The sequence below is a fragment of the Cololabis saira genome, chromosome 1 (genome assembly GCF_033807715.1).
Source record: "Cololabis saira isolate AMF1-May2022 chromosome 1, fColSai1.1, whole genome shotgun sequence".
NCBI lineage: Eukaryota > Metazoa > Chordata > Actinopteri > Beloniformes > Belonidae > Cololabis > Cololabis saira.
This window is the reverse complement of record NC_084587.1, coordinates 41,700,418-41,710,878: the sequence shown is the minus strand read 5'-3', so window position 1 is coordinate 41,710,878 and position 10,461 is coordinate 41,700,418. Positions and strand designations below refer to the sequence as shown.

Here is a 10,461-nt window from a genome sequence, read left to right as displayed (position 1 = left end):
GCTGGTCTCCGGCTGCAGAGACCTTCAGAGGACCTGGATGAGGGTGGACGGCTCGCTGCATTTTCCCTCCTCCAGAGACGAGGACAGAAGCCAACTGAGCACCCTGAGCAGATCTGTCTGATTCACACTTGCTCACCAGAGATGGAAATAAATCAGAAATGAAGCTGGTTTGCTGTCAGGAGGTCATTTACTGCTCGTGGTTCTTCGGTGTCTGAGCAGCAGATGGACCTGAAGACGAGCATACAGACTCTTACTCTGAACCGTCCATAAACAGGGTGTCGGACTCTTCACTCCTGCTGCCGTTGGAGGACTCAAATCCACCTTCAGACCTGAGGCCAGTTTCACAGAGAACCTGAAGGGTTCCACAATACAAGACCTGTTATACAGAACCGCCTCATGTGTCGTCCCTCACACCAGTCGCCTGACCTGGAGGAAAAGAGTGGAGCTGATGGACGGAGGACCTCCAGAACATCATGGACATCCAGAACATCATGGACCTCATGGACCTCCAGAACATCATGGACCTCCGGAACATCATGGACCTCCAGAACATCATGGACCTCCGGAACATCATGGACCTCCAGAACATCATGGACCTCCAGAACATCATGGACCTCCGTCCAGGGAACATCCACGTTGGGGTCCAGTCGGCCCCAGAGGCCTGTTCCCCTCTTTTAGTCCTGTTTGGAGGCTGTTTGTAGAAAAACTTGTTGAATCATGATTTCAGTCTCGGCATTAAACAAATACAACCAGAACCAACAACATGGTCTTTCTTTATTAAAAATAAAAAATGAGATACCAAACGTCACCATGAGTCAGCTCTCAGAAACCTTGGTTCTTTTATTTGTATCTATGCTGTTGTGAACATGACGCCTCCACCGCCGTGCTTGATGGTGAGTATGAGGAGGGGTGTGGTCTCCATCAAACATGGTTGTGGACATTAAGACCAAACATCTCCACATTGGTCTCATATGTCCAGAGGACATGGTTCCAGAAGTCAGATGCAGGTCAGATGCAGGTTTATGGACCTCCTGCTTCCATGTTCTTGTTAGACAAACAAACCGTCCTGGTTGGGTTTTCTGCTGCTGATGTCTTGGCCTTAAACATCCGACAGGCTCAGTTATTCCTGTGGGCTCTGAGGGCTCTCGGGTTTTCAGGGGGATTTAGGTCTGCTGGGATGTGATTCACAAGGGGAGAACACTGAAGACACCTGTCTGCTCCTCACTGTAAACGGTGAGCCCCAAATAGGTTTGAGTTTGTCTATAAACCTTTCTGGATGTTGTTTCTCAAAAAATGTTGCTGATTTCTTTCCCTCTTGGTATTGAGTTAACTACCTGAATGGTCCAGACCAGCAAACTGACTGAGCACACCAGCTGACTGCCAGCTCATCCTGGACTTTTTTTGTTCTGACCTCATTTTTGTTAAATAATGAAACGGTGGGCCGCTCGGTGGCACAGTGGGTTAAGCAGCGGCTCATATACTGAGGCTACAGTCCTCCTGCAGCGGTCACAGGTTCAAATCCCGGCCTGCGCACCTTTGCTGCATGTCATCCCCATTCTCTCTCTCTACCCCTTTCCAGTCTGCAGCTTCAATAAAGGGCCACTAGAGCCCCCCAAAAAAATCTTAAAAATAATGAAACGGTAAGAAACCTCTGGCGGTCCCTGCAGATTCCTGCAGGTCGTGTTTGTGCAGAAGCACTCCAGTCAGATCAGATGATGTATTTAACCGACAGGATTAGAAGAGGAGGTGCTAACTTTTCACGACTGTAGATCAAATGCAAAAACTATTGACGTGTTATTGTCTGAACACCATGGGGGACGTTTGATTAGTCAACATCTGCATGCGTCTTGACTGAGTCCATGTTCCTTCACCAAACTGAAAAATAAATTCAGAGCTTCTCTGGTGTTCGGTCCTGAATATCAAACGGGTTACAAATGTTTGTGACAGAAGGGGTGTCTGGTTCAGTGATGGATGTTCTGGTGGAGAACGAGGGGTCATCTCTGGAGGACCGGCAAAACTTTCTTTTAGGGAAAAAATTCACAGAGACCAGTAAAAATTCAACAAACTTTATTGTCATGTATGCGGTCAGAAACCACCAGCTCCGGCTTTAACGTGGCGTGTTCAGTTGGAGTCCTGGAGTCGGAAGCATGTGGTCCGATCAGCCGTGGAGTCCTGAACGTCTGAGGAACGTTTCCGGTCCAGACCCCGGTAGCTCGTGACTCTGTTTAAGCATCTGCTGATGTTTTTGTTTAGTGCTTCAGTGTTTGGAGAGCGAATCAGAACCCCAGAACCGAGACAGATCAGCTGGATGGAACATCACAGCAGTCTGTGGACCCGGCTGGTCCTGGTGGTGAAAGGGAGCTTTACTGCAGCAGCCTTCTCCTTTTTTTAAATCTACAACACTTTGACACGTTATTACGAAGAAGTAAAAGAAAGCAGTGTTAGAAAGCAGCCAAGCATTGATTTATTGACATGATTGATCAGTTCACGGGAGCTGAGGTCACCGCTGGAGTCGACGTTGATCAGAAATCCAGCCCCGAGCCTTTCACACAGCTGCTTCAGGTTGAGTTTTGCTCTGACCTGCAGGGCCTGACAGTTAACTCAACCTTTGAGTTGGAAGCGTCAGATAAAACGCGTCACATTTGACAGGAGACAAATCCTGCCTCAGTTGCCATGGTAACAGTAAACTGACAGGTAACTGGAGCGTTCATTTGTGTTGAGGGGTTCAACTGTTGCATCCACGTTTGAGGACGCCGGTGGAGCTCGAGTCAGACATGAAGACATCGCTGCAGGAGCGGCTGCAGGATTTCACAGGTGAGGTGTGTTTTTAAAGACGAGTAAAAGGACTCGTCTCCGTGTCCAGGCGTCCCCTGCAGGACCGCATCCAGGCTGCGTTCAGGGTCTCCTGAAGGTGAAGCTGCAGACTGCCAAGCCGACAGGCGCCTTCAGGCCCCTCCCCCTTCATTCTGGGGACAGAGACTCCTGCAGGGTGTCGACAGAGACCGGCCTGGACTCCAGCACCTGAAACAGTTTTAGAGGTTTGGATCACATTCAGAACTGTTGCTGGTTCCCTGTTCTTTCTTCTGCAGCAGAACCTGTACATCCATCTATTAATGGAAGCAGGTGATCAGGTCCAGGACTCCAGGTCATCCCAGACTATAAATACCCCCCCAGGCCTGCAGGTGGCCCCATAATGCCACTAGTTTTGAACGACGTAGGGAGGACTTAAAGGGGACCTATTATGGCATCTAATACCTATTTTAAACAGGCCTTGGATGTCTTAAAAGCTTTTGATTGTTTTTGCTAAATAAATTAGAAATTCAGCCTCTGAGCCATGTCTTTATCTTCCCATTCTCTAACCTCATTCTCTATGCAGGATTCTGAGTGGGCGGGGCTATGATAATAAGACACTGTGCTGATTGGCTGCCTGAATGACGCGATAGAAGCCACATCACACTGGACGGCTCATCCGGGCGGCTGTACAGACACTGCAGAATTTGGTTGCTTTCCTCCTTCTCTGAGTTGGCAGGCTGAGGGGAGACCACTTTATATGTGTTAAAGCAAGAAAAAACCTGTTTTTCATAATAGGTCCCCTTTAAACCATCTGTCGATTGTTGTTATTTATACAACCTTCCATCTTAAGGAAGATCTGGTGACCAGAATCTGAAACCAGCAGGCCCGGAACATCCCACGGGTCCAGGGACAGGTCCAGTAGACGACCTGGTACAGATCATGGTACAGGTCCAGTAGACGACCTGGTACAGATCATGGTACAGGTCCAGTAGACGACCCGGTAGAGCAGGGGTAGGGAACCCTGGTCCTCGAGAGCCGCAGTCCTGCATGTTTCAGATGTTTCCCTCCTTCAACACACCATGATACCAATAACTGTGTCCTTATCAGACTTGTGCAGACCTGAATGATGAAGTGATGACGGCCTTTAATTAGAATCAGGTGTGTGGATGCAAGGCAACCTCTAAACCGTGCAGGACTGTGGCTCTGAAGGACCAGGGTTCCCTACCCCTGCGGTAGAGGATGAGGGTTTGGGAAGGTGGCAGAGGGAGGTTCTGGTAGACCCTGGCGTGGACCTCTGTACCTCCTCGCCGGTGTGTTTGGCTGCTGCCGGGTCGGCGCTGGGGCCCGGCAGGGCGGTGAGGAGCTGCGCCTCCTTCTGCTCCAGGGTTTCGGTGAGCGCCGCCAGCTTCCTCTCCAGCAGGCTCTTCTTCAGCTCGCTCCTCTGCTGGACGTCCAGGATGGTCTGCGTTTGGGACCTCAGCAGCGCGTCGCGCTCCGCCTGGACCTGCCGAAGCGTTCATGAGCCGTCAGTCCGCTGGGAGACGAGGAGGCAAGGAAGTGAGGATGGAAGGAAGCAGCAGCTTACCTTCTTGAAGGCCTCCTGCAGCAGCTTGTGCTCCTCCGTCTGCTCCCTCAGCTCCGTCTCCACCACCTTCAGACGAGCGCAGCGTTTCTATCCAACACAAACATCACCTGTTAACATGTCCTGATGTCTGCAGGTACAGGTGGGTCTTAACTTCACTCGTGTCTCCTCTGTACTGATCATCTAACGGATGATTCTCATCTGTATTGATCATCTAATCGTTTCTCCTCTGTACCGATCATCTAACTGAAGGCGCTGCAGCTTCGTGAGGACGTACCGTCATGGCGTCCTTGTCCTGCTGCTGCTCCTGCAGATGTCTCTGCAGCTCGACCAGCTTCTGCTGGGCTTCACATAAACTTGTTGTCAGATGTTTGTTCTCCTGCTGAGCTGTTGAAAGGTCTTCGGCCGTCCGTTTCCGCTGCTTCTTCTCCTCCTGCAGCTCCTCCTGCAACAACAGACCACGAACGTTTTCACTTTCTGTTTCAGAGCTATCATTATTATTATTATCATCATATTATTGCCATTATTACTATTATTATTATCATCATCATCATTATTGTTATTATTATTATTATTATTATTATTATTATTATTATTATTATTATTATTATTATTATTATTATTATTATTATTATTACTATTATTATTATTTTGTGTAGACTTATGATACTTCATTTGTTTTTTTGTATACTCTATTCAGTTAAAAGGTGGGCAAGATAAGCTTTATGCTTCAAGCCCAGACCTTTTCGGTCAAATAATCACAATGTTGACCAGAGAAAAACCTGTGTTATCTTGTTTGTTGATTTTTGTTTGTGATTGACCGAAATAAATATGAACTAACTAACTAACTAACTAACTAACTAACTAACTAACTAACGTTCGGCTCATTTCATCAAGCTTGATCAGCCATTATTTCCCTGTGGCCTGATGCTGAGGAGGTGGATGCAGGTGTAGCTCCTGTGTGACAATCTCTCACCTTCAGCGTTTTCAGGTCATCCTGCAGCCTGGTTTCAGTGCTGCAGTGATACTCCTCTGCTCTTCTCAGAGCTCTGTCACGATCAGCAAGCAGAAAATTTTCGCGGCTTCTCATCTGGCGCTCCACCTCCCTGACCGCTGCCCACTGCTTCTTATGCTCCGCCTCCATCAGAGACTGAAGCCGCTGGTGGAAGCTGACCTCCACTTCTGAGGATGAGGAGATCAGGATCAGCACCAGGAAGGAAGGAGAAATAAAATAAGAGAGACAAAGAAAAGACAGGAATGAAAGGATGGAACAGTGATTGACCAACCATGGTGACGATCAGCAGCAGATGTTCTGATACTCATGTCATTCCAGCCCCGCCCGCAGACGCCCCTCCTGCAGACGCCCCGCCTGCAGACGCCCCTCCTGCAGACGCCCCTCCTGCAGACGCCCCTCCTGCAGACGCCCCACCTGCAGACGCCCCTCCCGCAGACGCCCCGCCTGCAGACGCCCCTCCTGCAGACGCCCAGCCTGCAGACGCCCCTCCTGCAGACGCCCAGCCTGCAGACGCCCCGCCTGCAGATGCCCAGCCTGCAGACGCCCCGCCTGCAGACGCCCCGCCTGCAGACGCCCCGCCTGCAGACGCCCCTCCTGCAGACGCCCCTCCTGCAGACGCCCCTCCTGCAGACGCCCCTCCTGCAGACGCCCCACCTGCAGACGCCCCTCCTGCAGACGCCCCGCCTGCAGACGCCCCGCCTGCAGATGCCCAGCCTGCAGAGGCCCCGCCTGCAGACGCCCCGCCTGCAGACTGCTCTGGTGTAGGCCTCTCACCTCGGAGCTGGCGTTCGTAGTCGTTGCGGCGCTCCATGAGCTCCACCTGGTGTTTCTGGTGAGGGAGAGGAGGAGGCCTGTTGGTCACGTTCATGTCAGGGAATAAAACTAAACACGGTGAAGACAGTGCAACCCTCACCAGCTTCAGCTCCTCGTGTCCCTGTTTCTCCCTGCCGATCCCCTGTAGACCCTGAACGCCTCTAACCAACTCTCTGTGAGGGTTCTGGGCCGTGGAGGAAGAGCACACGCCGTCCTCCAGCTCAGAGACGCGCTGCTTCTCAGACAGGATGTGTTTCAGCTTCTGCTTGTAGACCTGGACATCAACAACAAACACGGGGACATGAAGGCTGCTGAGCTGGGAGGGTCGGAGGACATATCTCAGGAACAGCTGGACTGATTCAGATCTTTGACAGAGAACCACAAATCCACATCACTTCAGACACGGTCCAATCAGAACACAGGAAATGTGTTTCTCATAATTGTAGTTGGATTGCAGCTCACTCCGATCTCCACCCGGTGGCTCTCCTCCAACTCCTCACGTTCCCTGCTCCTCCTCCTCAGCTCCGACTCCACCTCCTCCAGGTTCCTCTTGGTTATCTCCCATAAAGCCCGGGTTTTGTCCCTCTCCAGCAGGAAGAAGCTCTTTTCCTCGCGCTCTTTGTCCAGCTCCTCCTGGAGATACACAAGTCTCTCCTCCAGCTGTGGGACCAAGACACTGGAGTCACCATCCAACAAAAACCAGAACCAGTCCCAAGTCCATCCTGCAACGACTGGTTCTACAGATCTGTTCACAAATCGTTTCTCTGTTTGAAGTTTAGAGAAATGTGCCGTCAGCAGCCGGACATGTCAGCCTTCATCTTTCCTTAACACCACAAAAACCAAATGCATTATCTTTAACAGGAATCCTGATTCCACCACTGCCCCCAAAATCCTCTCTTCCTACGGTTCTGAAGTGGAGCTTGTGACCTGCTACAAATATCTTGGACTCTGGTCGGACTCGTCCCTCTCCTTCACTCCCCATTTCAAGCACCTACAGTCAAAAGTCAAAGCTTGCATGAGCTTCTTATACTGCAACAACAAGGCCTCTTTCACCCGCCCAGCAAAACATACACTTATCAAATGGTCCATCCTGCCCATATTTGATTATGTTGACACTGTCTACAGGATGGCATCTCAATCCACCCTCAAGAAACTGGATACTCTTCACCACTCAGCCGTCCGCTATGCGACTGGTGCTTCCTCCACCACTCACCACTGTGACTTATATAACCTGGTAGACTGGACATCCATCCATACCAGACGGCTCCGTCACTGGCTCCTGCTCATCTACAAAACCATACCTGGCGTAACACCTTTCTACCTCGCTTCCCTTTTACACCTGTCACACTCTGCCCTCAATCTGAGGTCGAGTAATTTCATTAAACTCTCCATCCCCAAAGCCCTACAGTCTTTGGTCGCAGCGCCTCCCAGTTTGATGCAGCTAGTGACTGGAAAACACTACAAAACACTCTCAAACTCTCTGCCCTCATATCACACTGTCTTCAAACAAAATCTGCAACAAATCACAGTTGACTCTTGCACCTGTCGATCAGGCAGACTTGCCACATCCCATTCTTAATGTTTTTCAATGTTATTGTATTTATTCAATTCAATTCAATTCAATTCAATTTTATTTATATAGCGTCTAATACAACAGATGTTGTCACATTTATATTTATTGTACATATTTATTGTACTGTAATTATGCAATTTTACATAACATTGGTTTTTATTTCTAACAATCCCCTCAAAGTGCTTATGCTCTTTGTTCAGGCTGCATTTGTAAATAAAAATGTGTTCTTAAATTGCTTGCCTGGGTAAATAAAGTTTTAATAATAATAAAAAAAAAAAAAAAACATTTCCAGACAGGGAGGCTGAAGGGGTTTCAGCTGAAAGTCAGAATATCTGAGTTATCGCTTGCAAATGTGAAAATGTATTAAAAGAAGAAGAAACTCTAACTTTTCCTTTAGTAAATTCATGAGTTTATAATGTATCCACCCCGGAACTGGGCACCGTTAGCTCAGTCATCCCCAGCGGGTCTGACCTGCTTCCTGGCCCTCTCCGCGGGTCCACCGTCCACCGTCCCCGCCTCCCTGGTCCGGGTCCTCGGGGGCTGCAGAGAGAACACCGCCATGTCGGACCATTAACGCGCTAGCGCTGATTTATGGTTCTGCGTTACATCGACGCAGAGCCTACGCCGTATGGTACGCCGTAGCCTACGGCGTAGGCTCTGCGTCGCTTTAACGCAGAACCATAAATCAGGCTTAACGGGGCATGCGCAGATCGCCGCCTGGTGCTAAGCTAACATGCTAACATTCGTGCGACCCTGTCACGGTGAAGCGAGACCTTCCTCACCGTCATGATGCACCGAGCCGCTGCAGGACCACCGGGACGAACCCACGACCCCACGAACCCGGGCCGGAGCCGGACTCCGCTCCCAGGACCAGGAACCAGGAACCACGCCGCGGCCGCTGCCATGGCAACGCGGTCACGTGGGCGCGCCCCGTCGTTGGAAACGTTTTTTTTACATTCTTTCTTTATTAAACCCTTCTGTAATTACATTCAGGCCGCCTGGATTTATTTTGATTTTAATGCTGTAGAATTGTCAAATGTGCAAGAATCAGTGCTCCTATCCATTTTTTTCCCCAAGATAACTTCAACTTTCAATACCTGGCAGTTATTCAATATTACTATACTGTGTGTTCTGACTGTGTAATAAGTGTTTAAACAATGTATTTATTTATTTATTTATTTTAGATCTGACGTGCTGGCTCTGGCGGATTACGCAAATCCCACCTTTTCACACCGAAGTTGTTTATTTTTGACTTTGTCACGTTATAAACAACATTTTAAGAAAAATTTGATTTTATGAATTAATAAACTCACAAATTTGCCAAAAAAATCCTGATTTCTGATTTCATGAGCTTACAAATTTGAAAGATTTTTCTGACGTCAGAATCACTCAGATCTTCAATAAAACATTGTAAGGTTCACATCTGAGTCCTGATTCCAGTTCTCCTGAACTTGAATGTTCTTATCTGGGACTGATCACCACATGAACAAGGCTCCTATTATTCTCATGAGTCTGAATATTCAGGCCGAGCTTGTAGCTAGGAGGCTCAACAGAGGCAATAGCTGCCTTTTAAACTGGTTAGGTTATACAGGTGTATATAAGCCACCAGAAACAAATGCACAAATTCATTTTAAACAAAATTCAAATAAAAAAAATCAACAACAAAGTTAATCTGATTCATTGTTTAAAAATATTTTAACATTGTTTTAACTTTTAAAAATATTATTGTGTTTTTAGTAGCCACTCAAACAAAACAGACACATATTCTCCAGGAAGTGTAGATAGATATTTTATTCTGACTTCGGGTGGAAAGAAAGCATATTCATAGTGAATCACTGGCTGCAGCAGTGATGGAAATATAGGACCGTTACAGTATTCATCATTATTCATCGGGTACATGCTGCGCCAAATCACACAAAGTAAAATGTACGACTTTATAGAGGACATACTATGAGAAAAAAAAACGTTTTTGTCCTTGAGGGCATATATTTGGGTGTCTGAAGTGAAACTGAGGTCATAGAGACTTGAGGTACCTCAAGGCTCCATCCTCGGCCCCCTGCATTTTTCATTTCTACCAGGACACATGATTTACTTTTAACACTTGAGGCGCACTATCCAACACTTGTACTTAAAGGAGCTGTATGTAAGAGCAATAATAAAACGAATCATAAAATGACCCCGATATGTCAACAGACATTTAAAAATCATGTTCATTTCAAATACTTATGTCACTGACAACAGCACTCAAGCCAGGATATTCCAGTTTAAAAAGAGGAGTTGCAGCCCTCAACTGATGTTTATGTTGTCATTTTTTGTTTTGGCCTGAAGCTCCACCCTCCACCTATCTCCCAATCACCAAGTCAGTATTGTTTCTGAAGCTCCACCCTCCACCTATCTCCCAATCACCAAGTCAGTATTGTTTCTGAAGCTCCACCCTCCACCTATCTCCCAATCACGAAGTCAGTATTGTTTCTGAAGCTCCACCCTCCACCTATCTCCCAATCACCAAGTCAGTATTGTTTCTGAAGCTCCACCCTCCACCTATCTCCCAATCACCAAGTCAGTATTGTTTCTGAAGCTCCACCCTCCACCTATCTCCCAATCACCAAGTCAGTATTGTTTCGGCATCCGGGTTGCCAGCTCGGCTGTAATTATCGCAGCCATGGCAGCCTACGTTCCTGCTGC

The 10,461-nt window shown here is 48.1% G+C and overlaps 1 protein-coding gene across 1 annotated transcript; it reads right to left on the bottom strand.

Annotated features, from left to right (window-relative positions):
* Window positions 1–2,071: 2,071 nt before the first annotated feature.
* LOC133453132 (dynein regulatory complex subunit 4-like) lies at window positions 2,072–8,662 on the bottom strand. The gene is made up of 10 exons (XM_061733017.1): window positions 8,559–8,662; window positions 8,248–8,316; window positions 6,666–6,863; window positions 6,304–6,477; window positions 6,165–6,219; window positions 5,352–5,557; window positions 4,653–4,820; window positions 4,379–4,465; window positions 4,094–4,297; window positions 2,072–3,021 (listed from the first exon to the last, which is right to left on the bottom strand). The coding sequence occupies exons 1-10, from the start codon at window positions 8,562–8,564 to the stop codon at window positions 2,962–2,964; spliced, it is 1,227 nt and encodes a 408-aa protein (XP_061589001.1). The 5' UTR covers window positions 8,565–8,662; the 3' UTR covers window positions 2,072–2,961.
* Between the last annotated feature and the right edge of the window lie 1,799 nt (window positions 8,663–10,461).